At 54.7% G+C, this 21,083-nt stretch overlaps 1 protein-coding gene across 2 annotated transcripts in view; it reads right to left on the bottom strand.

The window, feature by feature from the left end:
- TBX4 (T-box transcription factor 4) overlaps positions 1–18,595 on the bottom strand; it is a 32,388-nt gene extending 13,793 nt beyond the window's left edge. Inside the window, exons 1-5 of one of the 2 annotated variants that reach the window (XM_010364075.2) lie at positions 18,436–18,595; positions 14,399–14,584; positions 13,447–13,541; positions 5,200–5,319; positions 3,489–3,636 (exon numbers count right to left, since the gene is read on the bottom strand). In XM_010364075.2, the coding sequence (XP_010362377.1) occupies positions 3,489–3,636; positions 5,200–5,319; positions 13,447–13,541; positions 14,399–14,581 (546 nt within the window). In that variant the 5' untranslated portion in view covers positions 14,582–14,584; positions 18,436–18,595. The remainder of the gene's footprint in view (positions 1–3,488; positions 3,637–5,199; positions 5,320–13,446; positions 13,542–14,398; positions 14,585–18,435) is intronic. The other variant, XM_010364076.2, reaches the window with a different exon arrangement.
- Positions 18,596–21,083: the final 2,488 nt, after the last annotated feature.

Raw genomic sequence — 21,083 nt, 5'->3', positions numbered from 1 at the left:
TTTATGTGGGGACTAATGAGTGCTACTTTGTGACTGAGGAACTGCAGTCCACACCTCTAGCCCAGGGGCTAATGCAGCCCCTCCGACAGCTGGACTCACTGGGTCAGAAATCATAAACTGACCCTCCCTCCTCAGCAATCTGGGATACCCACATGCCACCATTTCCACATGGTGCTGCAGGATACAGGTCCCACCTATGCCCCAGTGAGGCCGTCCCCAACTTCCTGAAGCCCAGGTATTTCTAGAAGCTTATTCAGAAGAGAAGAGGAAGAAAGCTGGGGGAAGCAGCTTCCCTTCCCATCTTATGGCTGCCTGGCACAGGACCCTGCTGGGCACGGGAGGTAGTGGCAGGCAGGAAGGAACAGTGGGCAGGCAGCTTCTGTGGCCAGAAGAACAGCAGAAGCAAAGCTGAATTCAGGCCACCTGGAGGCAGCGCATCCAGCCCCAGCCCCATGGTCCTTTCTGTTCCTGCCTGGCCCAACCGCGGGACTGGAGCTGACTCCCTCTGCCCTCCTGAACCTGCCCCCAAGGTTCGGACGGAAAATTTCTTGTGGGCTTCTGCTGTGAAGGCTTTCCTAATCCCACAACAAAAACCCACAAGGAGTGTTCTAGTCAGAGCTCAGTCCTGTCTTTTAGGAGGTTCTGGCCATGTGGTCTGAGAGGTTCCTGTGTCAGGGCCCCATCTGCCACACAGGACAGGCTACCAGGCCCAAGACTTCAACCTAAGGTCCTCAGACTTCAGAGGAGAGCAGCATTCATGGAAGAAGGGCATCTTGAATTATAGGAAAACCCGGATTATCCCAAAATGGCTGTTCCACACCCCCAACCCCGACAGTCAGGGCTTCCTGCTCTTTGAGGGCTTAATGCACCCACAAGCAGACACATGGGCTCTCAGCCACCCTGCTCATCTCTGGGGATAAGGAAATGGGGTGGCTTGGGCCCAGGGATCTCCAGGCTAGAAGGACAATGAGTCTACTTGTTGGACCCCAAGATGATACCGCAGCCACTCTCATGGGCTCTCAACTTGCCCTTTTGCGAGGAGAGAGCCCACCCCTTTGGGCAGGAGTTAGGGGTGGGGGCTGCCGAGAGGAGGCAGCTGCTCAAGCTCCTGGGATACCATGAGGATCCCCAGGAAAAGTCCAAGCTCATGTGGCTGGAGAAAGTCCCTTGAGGCCTGGAAGCTTTCGGGGCAAGCTGAAAATGTAGAAGTGGTTGTGCAGATGGAAGGGCAATTCCCAATACAACGCGGCTTTTCCCCAACCTCTTGCACTGAGAAGCCAAGAAGGGTGACTCCTTCACCCTTCAATGGGAGCTCACCATTCCCACGGGCACGGGCCAAGGGGCAGAAGAAAGTCAACATCCAAATGGGTTGCTGTGCCCTGATATGTCCCTCCACAGCCCTTGTCTGAAGGGCCAGGGGCTGCTCCCTCTTCAAGGGTGCTCTAAATAGGTGAAGATACCGCAGCAAGAGCCCTGGGTACGGAAAGGCAGTGGAGAAGCCCAGGACACTGGACCGGGAAGCAGAAGGTCTGGGTCCAAGACAGTACCTGGGCCCTGCCACACTCACAGGGCTGTTGTAGCCAATAAACTGTAAGTATGGGTAAGTGTGAGGATGAAGGGAGAAGAAAGATGCTCTGCGTCCCACTCATCCAGGGAGAAAGCTGAGTTCCTGTGGGTAGTATCCCTGTGGCCAAAGCAAGGGAAGCCCCAGGCAGGCATGACAGGTGTAGCCAGGGGCACGTCCAGCATCACAAGCCCATCAAGCAGCCTCACTGGCCCTGACTTCTATGCAGGTTATCACAAACCACTCACAGACCCAGGGAGAGCCACTGAAGAGGTTAGCCAGGCTGTGAAAAGCTACTGCTAGGCTGTGAAGGCCAGAGCACTCTCTCCCACTTCCTATAGAAGGCCCTGTTTTCCATCCCTTAACTCCCTCCCCTCTCACGTTCTAGAGGTTGGGGAAAAGAGGAGTCCTCTGAGACGTCGCCACAGCTGGTAGCCCTGACAACAAGCTGGCGCATCCAAAATCCTCTCCAGGCTTGGATCCCTAGGGACAAATGACCACCCAAAGATGCAGCTCCCCTCAAGCTCTGTATTCGCCCCCCATGGGGTGTGTGTGTGTGTGTGTGTGTGTGTGTGTGTGTGCAGTCATGGGCCAGGTTCCCTAGCCTCCCAACACAGAGACCCTCCCTATCCTTTGAGGCTGGTGCCATAGCCTGGCCAAGCACAGGAAGTTAGGTAGGAGTTGACTGGGAACAAAGTCTTGACCAGGATGGTGCCCTGGGAGACCCAGGAAGCCCCTCTGCCTCTCAGCTGAAATGCCCTGGGGCTCGGGGAGGTGGGAACTTGGCTGATCCTCCCCACTGGAAATCTGCCCGCCCTGTATGGGAAACCCAGTATAGGGACTCACAAACCAGATAAGTCGGGAGTTGATGGCATTAATTAAGCATTCTCCTAGCTGCTTGTTTATAGCTCACCAATGACTCAGAAGAGAACTGAACAGATTCTGAGAAATTAAAACTAGAAGTTCGTTGCCAGTTACATACCCATCAATCAGAAAAGAAACATGGCTGGAGTTTTCCATAGGAACTATGCTTCAGAGCTGGGGCGTAAAAGCGGGACATACCTGCACACCTCGTAACCTCAGCAGCTACACCTGCATCTCGAAGCCTCCACTGCCCCTGCCCTGCACTTCCGCAGTAACCATGGGAAGTCTCGAGGGGTGGGGCCTGTGCCCTGGCGGATAGTACCAGGTCCCCAGACTTCTGTTTGCCACACACTAGAGCTAAAAATTTCCACATAAAAATCTCTTTTTTGTGGACTTGCCAGGGCCAGATGGGGAAAGAATGAGCTTGGGCAGCCTGGATGGGGCGTCAGCAGCATCCCTGGGGCTTCAGAACTCTTCTGTAAGGGCCAGGCCAAACCCAGCAGGAGCTAACACAGGAGCCAGAGCAAGGTCTTTCCTTCCAGAAGCAGGCGGCTGTCAGGCCAGGCAGATGGTACATACCAAAGAGGGGCTTCGGAATGCATCTGTGACTGTTGCTCGAAAAGGCTTACTCCTCTTGTGTTATGTTCCAGCAAGGGAAGATTTTGGGGAACTGAAGCTGAGACCTGACCTGTCACCTTTATCATCATAGCTGCCATTTATTTAGCACCTCCTATGTGCAAAGTGCTTCCTGTATACCCTCTCATTTATGTCTCACAACCACGAAAGGTATATATGGTCATCTCCATTTTCTAGACAAGGAAAGTGAGGCTCAAAGAGTCTGAAACAATTGCCCAGAGTTACCCAGCCAGTAAGTGGTGGGCAAGGAAGTCCAGCTCTCTGCACTCCTTAAAGGCTTGAGCTCCTTCCCTAAACTGGTCAGTGAGTGCCAAAGCCTGGAGCTGGATCCCGGAGTGGATTCTCCCCGTCCCCATCCTGGTCTTTCCCACCCCTAATACTGCCCCAGACTTGCCTCCCGAGGCCAGGCAGCCCCCATCCTTACATGGCCAAAGGGGTCCAGGTGGTTGTTTGTCAGTTTCAACTTCTGGAAGGAGACCAGCTGCCGCATCCAGTGGGCCCCTGTGGCAGGAGAATCCGGGTGGACATACAGCCTTCCTGGCATGGCCGGCTCAGCCTTCCCTGCCACCATCCTGCCAACAGAGCAGATAAGAGCGGGCGATTACTCCAGGGGCTGGTGAGGTCAGATTCCCTGTCCCCTCTTGGAGCAAACCCCCATTGACCAGAGAAAAAAATAGCTGCTGGTCCCACCACATTGTCAAATTAGTACTTCAAGGGTAGGAGTGAGGGACAGAGGAGAGAATGCTGAGGAGGAGAGAGCAGTTCTGAATCTCCTTGATTTTACTGCAGTAGAAAAAAAAGGGAGGTTACAGGGAAATGGGATCATTTAATTGAAGGACTGGGGCTAATCACAAAGATATTGTGAGGAGATTTAGGCACTCCTATGTATATTTACGCTTATGATTTTAAAACTTTTTTTCTTTTTAAGAGACAGATTCTCACTCTGTCACTCATGCTAGTGGTATGATCATAGCTCCCTGCAGCCTCCAATTCCTGGGCTCAAGCAATCCTTCTGCCTCAGCCTCCCAAGTACCTGTGACTACATGCGTGGAATCCATGCCCAGTTAACTTTTTAAAATTTTTGCGGAGACAGGGATCTTACTATATTACCCAGGCTGGTCTCAGACTCCTGAACTTCAAGTCTTCCTCCTGCCTCTGGCTCCAGAGTAGCTGGGATTACAGACATGAGCCACCACACCTCGCATGATTCTGATTGTCACATGTTATAAATTATAGTATTTAGAGGGAGCTTCTCAGAGGACCTCTCAAATGGCTAGTCCACAAAACAATGGTAAGAACTTCCTTTGTAGCTCTCCCCGCAGCCAGAGCCTGCTCTGAGTTCTAGCCCAGAGAGGGAGAAGAAACAGAAGCATGGCCCTTGCCAGGACGTGGCCACCAAATCCTGCCTCCTCAGTCCAATTTCTCCAGCTCTGTGGCTCACCTGCCACAGAGCCCAGTGTCCTGGCTGGCTGCTCGCTCCTGGAGTGCTGTTCTGAGCTCCCAGGCAGTCAGAGACTAAGGAGTTGGCCTCACGAAAGGTAGCCCAGCGTTTGTTTACCTGGCCCCTTTTGGTTTTGTCCCTTTACCTTTCTATGTCTCCCAGTCCCTTGCCAAAGGTTCCTATCCACCAGCCCCCTGGTGGAGCCTCACTTTGTCTGGATGGCTGGAGGGGCCTGAAGCCAAGGAGAACATGGAGAAACAGGAGAGTGCCTCCACACACCGGGTAATGGCCCTGCTCTTAAAGTCCCCAAGAAAACTGCTCCCATCTTCCCCACAGTGAAGCACTGACAGAGTCTAAATCTGGCCAGTGTTAATGATTTGTCTGTCACCTGACAGCATAGTCACCAAGTCCTGACTGTCCATGGCCGTAAGGAGAGTACAGACCCTTGCAATCCACCAAACTCCCAAACATGCAGCTGGTTTTCAGCCCAACCCCAGCCCCACCTGCAGCAGGCATGCAGACATTCGCTGACCACCTCAGCCTCTGCAAGGCCGGTTCCAGGCAGTGAACTCCAGCCTGCAGACCTGGGCAGTCACTCAGGTAGCTAAGAAATCCCCCAGACAAAACACTAGGTGGGGCGTGCAGCAAGTGGGCAGTTGAGGGAAGGTGGGCGATGCAGTAAGGAGCCACTTACCATTTGTTGTCACAGAACTTGTAGCGATGGTCATCGGCGGGGACGATGTCAATCAGCAAGATGTACTTGGTCTTGGGGTTCATGCCTGTGACTTTTACCTTGTAACTGGGGAACATCCTCCTGGGGGAGCCGCGGGGTGAGGCGGAGCATGTGGACCGAGCACCAGGAGAGGTGGAACAAAGTGAGCAAGGGGGCAGAAGGCCACTAACAGGTGCTGCCCTTTTGGCCAGCGATCCTAGCATGGGTCACAGCTGTGTGACTCGCGCAACTCACTTCCCCCTCTGCCCGCAGGGAAAAGGTGGCACTGGCTGCTGTCTCTGAGCCCTGCAGCTCTCAGTCTGTGTCTAGGAGGAGAGTTTACCCCATTTCCCAAATTCACTTCTCCCTCCCCCATGATCCCCTAAGACTTGGGGCTAGTGCCTGTGAGCAGCTGAAGCGCAGAGACCCCAGTCAGGATTGTGGGAGCAGATTCTGATGCCAACCTTGTTGCCTTAATTTCCCTCCTGTCCTTTGCCAGCCCAGACACAACTGAAGTTCTGGGGTGCAATTATAGGGGGCCGGAAATCCCCATCAGCTGCTTCCATAAATAATGAGCTGCCTCCTCTGGGTCATGCCTCTGTGGAAACCCTTAGGCCTAAAACCAGCTCGTGGGAAAACAGGAGACTGCCATCCAAAACCATGCTAGGTTTGGGTTCTTCCGGTGTATCTATCAGGGGTATTTCTCCCTGTGAACACCTCACCTGGAAAGTCGGTCCAGGAGCCTCATGGATAAGAGAGGGCAGGGATTCTGAAACCACTTGCCATGGTCACAGCCTGGACCCCACTGACAAGCCTTAGGCAACTTGCTTGAACCTCTCTGTGCCTTGGTTTCCTTATCTCTAAAACAAGGATAACATTACCACCTATCTCATAGATTGCTGCGTGAATGACCACGGACCCCTGCTGCATTACACCCTCAGCAAAGTAAATGGAGAAGTGGTATGACCTACTTCTACGAAAATGGGTTCACCAAAGCCCAGAAAGTTTGCCATTTCCTGCAGCCCATGCTGAGGCCGTCTAGGGCCTTGAGGTTCAGGGCACATTCCAGAGGGGGCTTCCGCACACCCCTCAGCACATACACACACACAACAGCACAGTGCATACACAAACGCGCTGGGCACAGCTCCCTCCCCCGGTCACTAGGTCCCTGACTTCAGCAGAGCGAAGAATGGAACTTCCTCACCATCCTCCTCAGACTCCATCCCCCACCCCCAACTGATCTCCCACAAAGGTGTTCCCCAAGAGAAACAGGATCCAAACCTAGCTGAAGACACAGTGAAGACACTAAGCCCCACTGAGCTGTGCCACTGCCCAGCTGGTCCACTCTGGGACAACCAGCAGGTGGTCCTCTGCCTCTTACTAACCCAAGACAGTATGGGACCCTGGAGAAGCTGTCCAAGATGCCACAAACAGATTATCAGAGGCCCCTATTTTGTCACCAGGGGCACCAGCTTACCTGGACAGGACAGGGCTTCCAGAAAGGATCAAGGCCTCTATAAGCTAGCAGGCCCTAAGCCCAGGCCAGGACCCCGACTGAGGCAGAGGGTTCACTTCCTTGCCAGCCCACGCCCCGCCCAGCCCCACCTGTGCCCCTCTCTTGCTGGAGGAGAAGCCTGTGCAAACACCGCAGGGCGGGGAGGTGGGGATGTGGGGTGTGTGTGCCCAGGCACATGTGAGCGGGTGTGCGAGTGCGCATGTGTGGATGTGTGCGTGCCTGGAGGGAGGAGGGAAGTTCTAGCTGCAAGTCTAGGGACTTATAAACCGTGTGGAAGAATTTGTCTCAGATGTCAATTGAAAGCATTTTCAAATGTCCACCCCGCCCCCACTCCAGGAATGGGGGAAGTGAGGGGCTCAGGAACCCAACCCTGCCTCCCACTTACCAGCCCCGCTATGGGGCCTGGGGGCGCAGCTGGAGCTTGCACCACCCTTTCCCGGCCCTGCCTCTCTCCTGGTGGGCCTACAGCTGAAGCAGGAAGGGCAGCAGCTGCCTTGCCTCCCCCTTCCCTGGGGTGAGGCCAAGAATCCTGCCCCCTCCAGGCCACCATTTTGTAACTGCCACAGAAACAGCCACAAAATGGGGCAGTTCTGGCCATACTTGGGCTGGCCTGGCACCCGGGGCCTGCACTCAGCTTGTCTCCTGTCATCATTCCAGGTGGCAACAGCAGAGGGCAGCCATGGCTTCCCTCCAGGGCCAGTGTCCACACAGGGGGCCGGGAGCGAAGGGCTCCCTGCCACTTTGGCAGGCATGGTAGCCTAGGCTGAGAGGAGGCTAAGGGGCCCTGGCCTTCCCCTCTCCTTCTCCCTGCTGGGCTTCATCTCCACAGCCCAGGAGGCCCGGCTAACACTGACTGAGTGCTTTCGGCAAGGCCTTTGAGGAGGCTGCTCTCTGCAGCCCCAGCTGGTGTCTTGGGACCTGGCCCCTCCTGGAAGCTGATCATAGGCCAGATTCCTGACTGATAAGGAGATGTGGCATCCCTGCAGGGAAGGGGAGTACCTCCCAGCCTCGCCTCCCCTGCCCACCAGTTCCCCTCTATCTAAGGCAGCAGCGCTCAGGAGCTGAGGGACTAGGATGTCTGGTCTGAATGGGGAGTTCAAAAGCCCTCTGCTCGGGGCTGAACTGCCTCAGGCAGTTCCATTGCCTTCAATGCAACAGACGTCTAGGTCTTGGCAGGGTCCAGTTGGGGGACTGCTTCTGAGCCATGCAGAACCCACTCTGGGGTGGGGTGGGGGGCCCTAAGCACTATCATTTCCCTGCCTAGGTGGCTCCAGAAGGAGGAAGGGTCCACCCAGGGTTGGGGAAGGGCTGCCTGTGAAGGTGAGGCCCCCTCTGTCCTGTCCTTCTGCTTCCTGCCCAGGTCGAGGGGAGAATTCAAGGCCTCATGGGCATCTGCCCTTGGGTTCCTGAAGGGACTAAAGTTGGTGCCTAGATGCCTGACTTGGGGGTGTTCACCAGCGTGTCATGCCTCAGGCGACAGAGGCCAGCTGGGTTTGGGAGCTGTGACTTCCTATGAGCTCTGCCTCTCTAATGAAAGGTTTGAAATGATGGAGTGAGATGTAAATTGTTTCTGTGATTTATGGCATAGAATTCACCTGAAAACCAACACCCTACGGTGGAAAGCAACGCCTCCCTGTTTGTGTGTTGGGGTGGGTGGGGGAGGTGACCAAGAGGGAAAGCACTGCGGGTGCCGCCTGTCTCCACACAGGCCCTGCCACCAGCGCTGGCGGTGACGCCCGCCTGTCCCCGGCACTCTGTGCTCTACCTCTGGGTCCGCCCCGGCGAGCCCTCTCCCTGCGCGTTCCTCCGCTCCCCTCCCTGCAACCTCTCTCTATGCCCCCCACCCTCTCCCTGCTCCCTCCCCGTCCTCCTGTCCCTCCCTCTTCTCAGCCCCTCGGCACCCTTTCCACTTGCCCGGCACCTTCTCTCTGCGCCCCAAGCGCCGTCTCCATGCTCCCCTAGTTCCCCGCGCCCGGTCGGGATCCCGCGCCCCCGGAGAGATGGGGGCTCCCCCCGGCACACGCGGAAACGGCTCCGCCAGGGGAATAAACAAGCCGCCTGCTCGCCGGCCCGGGAAGAGATGAAAGCCCGGGGCTTCTCCTCTGATCATGAAACAGGCTCTGAAAGGGTGCGGGGCTGGAGCCTTTATCTATTCATACTCGGAAATGGCTTTAGAATGAACTGCTAAGATAAGCTTCCTCGGACATTTCTCGGTGTTGGAGGCGCGCGGGGCGCGGGGCAAGGGTTTGGGGCTTTTTTTATTCTGGCAACAAACCCATAACTGCGAACTCACTGCTGAGAGAGAACACGCAAGTTCTAGCTGCGCTCCGAGAGCCCGGGGAGCTCCCCGGCCAAATAGGTGGCCAAATTCAAGGCGCTTATTCGCAGCGCCCTTCCTGGGGAGAGGGACAGTGACTACGGGATACCCCTAGATTCTCTCCACCTGGAGGGTCCCCCAATCCCCAACCCCTCTGCAGCCCCGACTTTCTCGGAGGTCCCTGGGGACTCCAGTAATAGCTACACGGACCCTCCCTTAATGTAGGGGAACACCAGCCGGAAGGGGTCAGAAGTCTAGAGAGTGGTTTCAAGGGTGGGGATGGCGCTGACTGGGTAGGCACACAAGGATTCTGGGGCGGTGGTGGTGATCTATTTCCTTATCTGGATGAAGGTTACACGAGTGTGTTCATTTTGTGCAAGTCTGTAAAGCTGCATCCTTAAGACGTGTGGACTCTTCTGTAGGAATGTTCCACTTCAATACATTCAGTTTAAAAATTATATATGTGTGCACACATACACAGGCGCCTTGGAGCCCAGAGTCTAAAAAGAACCCTACAGCAGTAAAACGACAGGGGTCCCCTGAAAACCCTTTGTTTCTCCAATCCTGATGTGGGGGCGGGGGCGGGGGCTCTTCAGGAGGAATCCTGGGTGTGCAGGGAAGAGGCCAGGGCCCAGAGTCCAAGGCTGGGGTTAGGAGTAGGGCTGCTGGTGCCACCTACACTGAGACCAAGCCTTTTATAGCCAAGTGAGTTCTGATTTCGAAGCTAATAAATCGATTTCCACATTTCACACACACATACACAGAGGCATACACACACAGTTTTCTAATTCACCCAAAGCATATTTAAGAAATCTTTTCCCTGAGGGAGGGGCAGGGGTGAGAGTGTGTGGAATGGATGTTGTTTTGAAAGATCAGTTGCTTCTCTTAGATTTTTTTTTTTAAGGCACTTCCTTCTGATAGACTTTTGCTTTCAGAAAATACTTTAAAAAGAGATCAAAGCACTCTCTCCCCAACCCACTTTCCCAGTGTCTTCAACCCTTACTTCTCTTATCATCCACGCCACTGGGCTCTGACGCTCTGTATACAGAGTGAGGGCAATTGGCTTTGAAGCCCCGGATTAAGCCGGGCCAAATCCTTGCCTCAGAATAACAAACAATACAGGTTCAACAGGAGTTCTCATCGGTAGTTCATTTTTCAAACGCAAATTCACTGTCACTAACACAAGCAACATTGAACTCAACAGGCTATGAAGGCTGATAGTGGAGATTTATCTGGTGGCAAAACCATGACCTAGGAGTAGGGCAGTGAGACGGTTAGGCAATTTTCATTTTGGGGAGGTTTATATTTAAATTTTTTTGTGGAGCTCACTTTTATCTATGTTTGGGAGAAAATGCAGTTTCTCACATGTATCAAGCTTGGCAGGGATGTGGGCAGGCCAAGAGAGGGATCCGCTGTCTGCGGTTATCAGCATGAACCCTCTGGACACAGAGATCCAAGAGACTGAGACAGGCTGTGGAGGGCTGTGTCCCCCATTTCACACCTGACATGGAGGTTGCTGAGTATTCAGAAACTGGTGGCTCCCACCGTGGTTGGCATTTTATCCACCAGGCCACATTGTTTGGCAGTTCAAAGTCACTATCCAGTGAGAGGGATTCTTCTCTCCGTTGACCTTCACAACTCTCAAGGACCCAAAGGGCTAAGGTAGGAAGAAAACTTGTGACCCGAGAACTCAACCTGGCTTGAGAACATTCTGGCTCCCCTTCTCCAGGGCCTGCTCCTGTCCAGCCAGATGGCAGTTATCATGTCCCTAATTAGCCAGGGTATCTAGAGCAGAGCCACAATCCACACTGAATAGGACCCCGTAAAAAAGCAATCAAGGGAACTTATCAAAGTAGGGGTTGTGTTCTGGGGATGGAGTGCCTCATCTGTTTCCCTATGTAGACCTGGTAACTGCCTCACTTCCCTTCTCTGGAGTTTGGTTATGTTCTCTTGGTTCTCCTCCAGCTCTATCTATCTAGGAAGCTATGATTCCAGGTTTAGCAGCAAGGCCCAGACTGACAAATGGAAGTGTACCAAGAAGGGTTCCAGTAGAGGCACACAGAATTTGGGGAGCAGGGAGAGGCACTGGACAGGATGTTGAAGAACCACAGCTCAGTAAAGTAAATCAGAGTAAATCAGAGCAATACAGTGGTTGCTGAAGGAGGGGGCAGCTATGAAGGAGGAAATAGGGTCTGTGAGGGGTGAGGGGTTGGGGGCATGAGACTAGTGATTTTCTTAAGAACCAGACCCAATGCAAGGATAAGTTTCTGCCAGAGAAGTGAAAGGCTGTGATGGATCCATAATTGGCCAACATCATCACAGCCATTTTAAAAATATTATCGTAATTCCCTAAGGTCCACCTCTAAGCCTCAACTAGGATCAAGCACAAACATCTACCTGAAGCTGGCCACCTCTGGAAGTGTGTGTATAAGTGTATGTGTTGGGAGAGGGAGGAGGAGGACCCACGCAGATGCAGGAAACACCACTGAGGAAAACCATAAAATGCCTTTTGTTTAAAATGCCAGAGGCCAGACATGCCCGGAGAACACGCTGACCAGTTATTTTCAAGAGACAAAGTTATTTCTGCTGCCTAAAAATGTAAGTTCTGAAACTTTCTCTTTGTTACCTTCTTTCCACACCAGCAGGCACAAGGAGTAGCCCCATTCCCCTTCACACCTGACCAAGTGGATTACCCATTTACCAACCATCATCCATGTGATTCCCTGGTTTGAGTCTCACGGTGATAGAAAAGGAAAGGACAGCAGATAGGTCTACGGTCACCAATTCCCTGACACCACTGAGCTACAAGGAGACTGTGACTTGCCCAAGTGCACTCAGCCAGAAAGAGGCAGGACTTGTGACACCTGGATTCCACTGTCCTCAATGCCTACTCCATGTGGCACCTCTGCCAGCCCCTTCATGAGTCTTCCTTCCCTATCTCCATCCCCAAAATGCAGCAAGCTCAGACCCTAAAATAAACCTACTTTCTCCCTGATAGAGGCCCTGAGTGGTGATGCCACCTCCCTGGCTAAGACCTGAGGGTGGCCAAGTGCCCAGACCTCCACCCTCAACAAAATAAAGGAAATTTTATAAGGCCTGCCAGTGAGCAGAGACAAGAAGGACCACAGCACCCCACACACTGCACACAGCAAACCAACCGACTTTTTGTTTCCTTTGAATAGTCTATCATTCCGTAAGCAGTTCAGCAGAGCTGAGTTCTCTAAAAAGTAGAAGAAAATACTGAGTGGGATGCCAGACACTTCTCTAATTATCGCTAATGTTATTCACTAGCACTTCTTGGGTGCTTGCATGTGACAGGAACTCAGTGCTTTACATACAATGTATGAGGCAAGACCTGCTCTTCTACAGATGGAGTGGGGAGGGTACTTAAGCAGAGACCCTTAAGTACCTTGTCTGAGGTTGCACAGATGAAAGTAGCTGAGTTGGAACTGGATCCCTCACCCACTGTGTTCTGACTCCAAATTCCTGGCACTCGAGGCTTCATCATCTTATTCCTTCAAAATCTCAATTATGAGACATATCCAGGCAAAGGGACATTTTCACACCTAATCTGTCCCCAGGGACCGAAATCAAGTGTGTGTATGTGGAGGGGACAGAATGGGTGGGGAGGGAGTTCCTGAACCTGAACTTGCCAGCGTCTCTGTCTACAGCAATCCGCCTTCACCTGATAACCGCTCTCCTCCACACTCCTGCCCCCTCCCTACCAGCCCCAGTGAATCTCTCACTCAACCCCCTGTGAGTCTTCCTCCTCTCATCCTCTCCTCCCTGTTCTCTCCCACAGACACCAGCGCATTTTAAAGATGTTTCCACTTTATAAATCATCCTTTTCTGGCAGCCACCGAGAGCCGCTCCCCCAACACACAGGGAGCCCAACGTGGTGCTTTCCCGTTGGCCAGAGATGGGGATGGAAACAGAAGAGCGGCGCCCCTGGGATGAGAAACTTGGGGTTCCAGTCACTCACGAAAATGTATGAAAACCGCTCTCCCCATCTGCTGAGAGGCATCTCTGGGTCCGCAATCAATGCATTCCTGAGAAACCTCCTCAGGTCCTCAAAGAAAGGAGAGCAGAGTAGCCCCCCAGGGGGCCAAAAGTGCTGGAGCTGGGACTCTGGGCGTCGCGATCCCTGTTTGGATTCATTTGCATAGCGCTGCCCCTCCCCCTCGGTCTTTCCCGCAAGCCCCGGGCTGCTGCGGTGGCCCCCTGCGGGCTTTGGCGGCCCAGTCCCAAGCTGCGGAGGGAGGTGGCACTGAGGCCCGAGGAGGCAGACAGGACTCCCATAGGCCACCAGGCTGGGGCCGAGAGGACTTCTAAGGGACCCCCCTGGTCCCCATTGCTCTCCACCGCCATCCCCGGAAGTAAATCTCGCAGCGCTGACCTGCCCGCCTTGGTGATGATCATCTCAGTGCCGGCCTCGTGGAACTTCTTCCAGAGCTCCTTCTCATGCAGCCCCACCTTGATGTTCTCGATGGTCTGGGGATGGGAGGGAGAGAAACTTGTGTCTGCCTGGCCCAGGGCTCCACGCGGAGCCTGAGGAATGATGAACCAGACCCGAAGAGCTGTGCGGAACCCTGCCCGCCCGGAGCCCACGGCTCCAGATTTCGTTTCGCAGAATGATTTTGAACTACTCGTAAATTTAAAAGAACTAATCGGTGGCTAAAACTCCCTCCTTTGAAGCTGCACCTACGAAGGAACCCGCAGAGGACACACATAGTGGCCAGCGCAGGTTAGACGACACTCTTGCACACTCATGAACATTTCCGTGGCGGGCCATCACCACAGGCTCCCCGGGCAGACACAGACAGGGAGAGGCGCACGCACCCTCGGCCAGGTGCGCGCCTGCAGATAGTGCACACAGATCCCCAGGCGGCATCCCGCGCGCTGTGATCATCCGATTATCACTGTGAAGCCCTCGGCGACGTCCCAGAGGCCTTGGAGCACCGCAGCGACTCCCGTGCGCACTGGCGGGGTCGCCTTCTCTTGCCCCCCGTTCGGTCCCAGGCCCTCTATGGGTTGTTGGAGCTGGACACTTGGTCAAGGCTCGCTCCGATGCTCCGGGGGTCTCCTTCGTTCTTACTGCCCCTCTCCTCTATCTCTAGCTCTAACTCTTGCTTGTCCCACAGTAGCACCGAGGGCTCAAAGTGGAGAACGACCCAGAAGGCAGAGAAAGCCAGCCCTGTTCAGTGGAGAACTAACAGGCAGACCGTCCTGAACGTAGCCAGGTCCCCCTGAAAGTGAGTCCTGTCGACGATCGGACGGAATGACGGACACAGACGACCCCGCAGACAGACCGACGCCCGACTTCTACCCGACGGCTGGCGCAGCCCTACCTGCTCCGCGGCGGCGGCGGCGACGTCAGCCCCGGGGCCAGGGGGGCTGCCTAGCGCGGCTCCGCTGAGGCCCGGCGCTGCCAGCGCGGGCTCGGGGGCGTTGGCTGCGCTGGCCTCGCCGAGCGCTGGGCCCGGGGCCCGGAAGGCCTCCTCGCTCTCGGACAGGCCCTTATCCTGCAGCATCTCCTGCGGGCACAGCACACAACGAATCACTCGCCCAGGTCCACACTCGCCAGAGGCCGCGCGGCCCTCTCCAGCCGATCCCGGGACTTCGTGCGGGGCGCGGAGGCCGCCCTGGAGCACGTGGACCCCGCCCCCTCCTGAGCTGGAGGAGGGAGCCCGCAAGGAGGGCAGGTCCCTCGCCTCCTCCCTTCAGGCTGTGGACCTGGGAGGGTCTGCGGCAGTTCAATGTCTGCCTGCCCCTGGGTGTGGGGTTCTGTGATGAGTAGGTCTAGCGGAGGGACCGCCCTCTAGGCATTGCCACAGCTGCACCCCGAGTCCCTCCCTCCTACTGGGCTCTAGTGGAGCCTGAGGCCTGGGTCTTCTCGGTTGTTCCCCAATAACTGGGGTCCAGGCCTCTCTGTGGGCCCAGGACAACCAGAACACTTCTTGGCCATGCAGGAAAGGAGAGCCAGGCTGGAGGGTAGGGCCCAGGCTCCTGCAGCTCCACACCTGTGTGCAGAGAGGGCCTCGGGCCCTCAGGCCCAGCTCACCCATCTGCCCTCACCCAACCCCTCAGACAGCACTGAGGTAGAGACTTCCTGAACCAAAGACTTTCACTCCAACACAGTCCCCGTCCACACACATCCTCTTCCCATTCTAGCACAGACATGCTCACACCGAAACACAGCCCCTCACACAGCATCCCACCCGCCTGAGCAGCCACACTCTACTGGGTGACTGATCCAGGTTCTGCCCTCCGCCCAGGCCTCCCCTGCCTGGCGCTCGGGTTCAAATTCACAGGCTCACTCAGGCACACTTTAGCGCCACAGGGCTCTGCTTTGGGCCTAAAGACCCACAGTCTTCCCAGCGAAGGACCAGGCCAGTAGGCTGGGCCCATTCACAGGAACCTCTTAGCCCTGCCTGGCACAGCTACATTTCTTCGGGTGTCTTGGCTGATTCTCTCGCCTACGCAGATGCCTGCTCCCTGCCCGAAGCATCCTTTAGGGGTGTGCCCCGCTTGCTCCGCTTCGCCTTTCCACCTTCCTGCTCTTCCCCATCCTGCTGGACCTGGGCGCTCCAGCGGGGCTTTCTGTAGGTCTGGCGGCCCCTCTTGAGGCGGAATGCTCCGCCTTTCTCTTCCTACCTTCTTCCCGTTCTCCCCGGGCCCTCCCGGAGCATCCCCGGGCTCAGGCCTCTCTCCCATCCTGTTCAGAGGCCTCCTCATCCCCGTCTCAGACTTCGACTCCCAGGGCCTCGCAAAGTAAACAAGCCAAGTGCAACCGAGGAGATAAAAAGGGGCCGGGGCCACTCCGGGTTGGGAAAAACCCATAAAGATAAGGCTGACAGGCGGGCCGGTCTTCGGCCACAGCCCGCAGAGAGTGAGACTCGCTGGACATTGCCAGCGCCAGCACCCGCCTCGGACCACGTGCGAACGCGGGGCCGAGCCTCGGAAACCCAGGAGTCCCCACACAAGGGGCCGCTGCCCCAATAGGGTAGCTGCCCACTCTGGCCAGCGCGCTGGGTCCAACTATATCTAGGACCCCGGCCGGATCGGCGCCAGCGACCGAGCGATCGGCTGGTCCCAGACGTGGCGGCCTGCGGGGTCGCAAGGAGGGGCCGTCTCGCGCTTGGCCCGCATGGCCACGGGGTCCTCTGCTGGGCTCTCTCACACCCGGAGCCGTGCAGCGGAGCCCTGCGGCTCGCGCCCTGCGCTCTCAGTCCTACGCGCTTAGTCCTGCCGGGTGAGGGGCCGGTTCACAGCCCGCGTCCACTGACTTGGGCCCCGCAGCTCGGACTGGGGACGAGGCCTGCGCGGTGTTCTCCTTCCCAGGTTCAGGGTTTGCCTCTTCCTTTTCTCTCCGCCACGAAGCCACATCCCGACCTCGCGACAGCTTGCCCTCTTCCCACCAATTTCCTTTTTTCCCCACCCGGCTGGCCCGGGGCGGCCGTCCCCGCGGTCCTCTCGGACCTCGAGCTTGGGCGCGCTCGGCCGCCCGCACCGCGGGGTCCCGCACTCAGCCCAGGATAGCGGTCCGCGCTGGTCTTTCACATCCGCTCCTCCGCGCCGCAGCCACCTCTCCCTTTGCGATGGGATCTGTTGCTTTCAGTCGCCTCGTTTTCCAAAGACGACAGCATTTTTCTTTTCACTTTTAGGTTACTGGGGATATGTTTCTTGCACTAGGGGAATTGTTAATATTTCGTACTGTTTTGTAATATTTTAATTGTCCTTATTATGAGAGTAGTATTTTGGTCAGTTCGGGAACTTTGAGAATATCCTATCGCGTGGATTATTACCCCTTTGTATCTTTAATACTGTATGGTTAAAGCCCTGGTTTGATTCGTTAGCTTACTGTTACTAAATTTGTTGTTTTCCTGACACTGCACCATCATTTCAGGGTCGCCTGGCACATTCATAATACTATTACCAATATCTAGTTGACATAGTGTACAATAGGTCACGTTAATCTATTATTTTTTTATTTTTGCTTTATATCCCTAATACGTTTCCGTTGCTTGCTCTTCATTTTGTTTATACTTTGCCACGCGGTTTCAATAACTTCTTGTTTACCATAACTTGTCATATAACTGTTCTGAAAATTCATGTTAATTTTCTTCACATCCTTATAATACTTCTTGTTATCTAACCACAATTTGTTTTGTTAGGCTTGCTCATAACACTCCAGGTATTATTCTTCAACACACCCTGACAGTATCTTGTTACTTTGTCATTATTTGTAATGTTACAGATCTTAACTCGCTAGTTATTTTTCATCACATCATTACTTCTTGCTGTTTTGTCATACTTTGTAATATTGCTGTAGCTCTTAATACTCTGATTATTTTTCATCACACTGGTACAATACTTCTTATTACTCAACCATTATTTATAATGTTCTTGTGACTATTAATACATTGGTCATAAATTGTCATATTACTCCAGCAATTCTTGTTAATGTGTCTTTATTTACATTACTATTGCTCCTAAGATTTTAGTTAATATTTGTTTTAATAGTTCACTATAGTATCAATAATACATTATATTATTATATCACTACCATTAATAGTATTTCCCTTAATAGTATTTTCATTGTTCATCTTTCTCCTACAGTTCGTTTCCTAGTTTCCAACAGTTCGGTAATTTGTTAGACTATTACTATATGTTATAGTAGTGCAATTGGCTTTAATACAATACTCCTTACATTGTTCCTCCATTTAGAATTACTTTGCTTTAATCTTTTTAAAAATCGTGATTACTATTTTCACTTGATTCTAAAAGTTACTACGATTGTATTATTTGAAAGTTCACGTGTTATATCAGTTATGCCGATTAGCCCTTTCTTTGGTAATTGTTCACATTCTAATAATCTTTAATTATCGATCATTATTTATATATAATGTTCCTTGCTTTAATTTTGACTAGTCTTGCATCAAAGGCTCTGAGTCCAGTAGGTTCTGATCGCTCACATTTCTACATGGATTTTCGCTTCAGTACGGGGGCCCTCTTCCTTGGCCTTGCATATTCTGCAAACACCAATTTCCAGGCCACTGTTCCGCCTGTCACGGCCTTGTTCTTAGGGTGCTGGCGCTATCGATATTTCCATGCTCTTGGGTCCCTAGACCCAATTCGTCGCGTTACACACAGAGGAGGGCTCGTGCCCCAACTACTGGGTGTCTGGCCGAGGCGGCGGCCCGACCCAAGACACTTCGCGCCGCCTTCCTGCAACTTTGACCGCCCCTGAAGTTCTTCTCCGGGTCGCGAGACTCGCCCCTTTCCAGCTTCTCGTCCTGTCCGACCCCGCAGCCTAACCGTGAGCCCCTGTGGCCCCAGCCCCGCACGCCCAGCTGGTCCCCACTCGGCTGGAACCAACACTCACCCTAATTGCGGTGCCGCATGCGGAGGCGCCAGCGGCCCGAGGTCCCCTGCAGGTTCGGGTCCGAGGAGCGCGGGACGGCCGGGGCTCCGACTCCGCGCCGCTGGGTCAGGGTCCAGCTGCCCGTCGTGCCCTCGGGGCTGGACACATCCCGGCTCTGGAGCGGGCCCTTGATCTCCAAGGCTGCACTTTGGGGCCTCAGCTCCCTCCCCCTCCCTCCCTCCCTCTGGGGCCGCCCCCCCTCCGCGCTGACGTCGCCGCTGTCAATCAGTTCGCGCCCGCTGTCCCCCAGGGAGGGGGGCTCCAGGGTTCCCCGGCGTCGCGGTCCCCAGGACCCCGAGCCCCACGCGAGCAGTCGGCTCCTCCACCGCGCGGCCCAGTGCCCTCCTCTTGGCTCTCGGGCCCCGCGAGCCGGGTAGGGGCTGGGAGCCCCGCATGGTTTAGATTAGAGAGGCTGGAAGCAAGGGCGAGCAACCCGGCTCTCAGCCGAGGCTCGACAACCAGGAGGGCTCGCCCGGCCCCGCCGTGCCCGAAGACTAGGGCGCACCATGACCGGGCCTGGCCACCCCCTGCCGGCGCCCGCTTCCAGGCAGCGACCTCCACGGACCCCTGGCTGCGGGCTCCCCGCCCGCAGAGCGCCGCTCCCAGCCGTGCGCGCCGTTCATTTGGGAGCCCCGGTCCGGAGGTCGCAGGCGCACACGCGCCTCACAGGCCCACGCTCGGCTTCCCGACCATGCCCACTACGCGGCCTCGCACCTTCAGGCCCTGGGCACGGCCCCTCTGCTCACCCGCCCTCCTTGTCCTGGCCCAGGGGGCCGCGGGCGCTGGACCCGGCCTGGCGCGCCTCGAAGTCGGCTTCGGAGGTCAGGGGTGAGGACAGGGAGGAAGCTCGGTGGCCGGGTGCGGGGCGGCGGCGGCAGGGAAGTGCTGGGCCGGCCTCTGAGTCGGAGCTGAGTCTGGTTTGGGCCTTGACAGAGCCCAGGCCGGGCTGCAAGGTGCCAGGCTTGGCAGAGCCTCCTGGGGAAACTGCGGCCCAGGGCCAGGATTCCGCGGGAGCTCCTTGAGATCCTGGAGAGCTGAAGAGGAAGCCCAATGCCTGCCCTAGGCTAGGAAGTGGAGACTGGGGAGCGTCCGGCTCCGAGCCACCCAGTCCTTCCCGCCTCAGAAAGGGAGGCCTGCTCAGCGCCCAGACCTCCCTGCCCAGCCTCTGAGCTCTCTGTCTCCACTTACCTCTGTTTCTCTCTGTCTGTCTGTACCTCCTACAGGACCCAGGCTTTCCACGGGCAAACAGACCCATGTGGACCCCAGCCTGTGCCCCAGGCTCCCGGCCTGTCACATGCCCAGAATCCTGGGGCAGGAACAGGCCTGCCCACCCATCTGCAAAGGCTGCAGAAACCTCATCAATAAGGATCCCCAGAGTGGTCCCTTAGTGCTTAGCATGGGCTGCATCCCTCCCTCCACCTGTGTCCTCTCTGTCCCTTTCCAGATTCTGACCTCAAAAATCAGCTTGAAGGGAAGAGGACAGGGAAATGCTTTTCCTGGATGGGTCTGTCCCTGTTCCAATGCTAGGAAATGGAAAGCCAGCATCAATGCCTCCTTTACCACCCTGCACTCAAAGATGGGAGCAAAACACCAACTCAGAAAAGCTAGTCGCTGCTGCTGTCAGGAGCCTGAAATCCAGCCCAACAGTGGGCCGCTGCTCAAGTCCCTGTCACCCTTGCAGTACCAGATTCTACCACCCCATCACCATTCCTCTCATGGAGTCTCAAACCAGGGAGGGGAAATAATATCTAAGAGGAGTGGAGAAGTGGAATCCTTCCCCAATCCTGTGGACTCCTGGAAGGGAGAAAGGGAAGGCCCTGGCATTTCAGGAGATGCCTTGGGAGTCGTGTTTCCTGTGTCAGGGAGACCTGGATGACATGCTTCAGCTTCTGCTGGCAAGCCCCCTCCCATGACCCCTCCAACAGCCTGCAGGGAAATCCCTTGCAAATAAATAGTATACAGACTAAGCAACCAACTACTGTGCGGAATGGTGAACAGGGAGGGCAGTGAATCAGCAGGTACTATGGGAAGACTAGAGTTAGGCCAGACTCTGGAAAGAATTTGTTGACAGTCATTGGAGGAAGTTCATACTTAGAGCTTATAGTGTAGTTCTTTAATTAAAAAAAAAAAAAAAAAAATCTTAGACTGGAGCCTTCCTACAAGTGCAAGGCTTTCTGGAGACTCATGGCAGACAGTCTAAATTAATATCAACAGGTTCATGATGACGTGGAGAAATGAGATATGGAAGGGACAGGTAAGCTTTTGGCAGTGGAAAGGAAGGGGCAAACCAGCCAGCAAGTGAGTAAACGAGAGAGGTTCTGTACGCACATTCCCCATTACCAGAATGGAATACCTCATTTAACTGACTCTAAGACACACATTTTTCACATTCTGATACCTCTGAAACTGAGATGCATCTGATAGTTAGTGGTGTGTCACAGCTTAATTAGCAGCGTTTTTTCTTCTTAGTTGTAAGTAAAGTAATAGAAAAGCTTATAATGGATGCTGCATAGTATTTGCTGAAAAAGAGCCTGTGTAGAAGAGGAAAAGACCAATTTTTTTTTCTCCAAAACTACTTTGAGGAGTTCAAGGTATGAAAACCCTCCTCA

This window comes from Rhinopithecus roxellana, chromosome 19 (assembly GCF_007565055.1).
Source record: "Rhinopithecus roxellana isolate Shanxi Qingling chromosome 19, ASM756505v1, whole genome shotgun sequence".
Lineage (NCBI taxonomy): Eukaryota > Metazoa > Chordata > Mammalia > Primates > Cercopithecidae > Rhinopithecus > Rhinopithecus roxellana.
The sequence above is the reverse complement of the archived record's forward strand: the minus strand, read 5'-3'. Positions and strand labels throughout refer to the sequence as shown.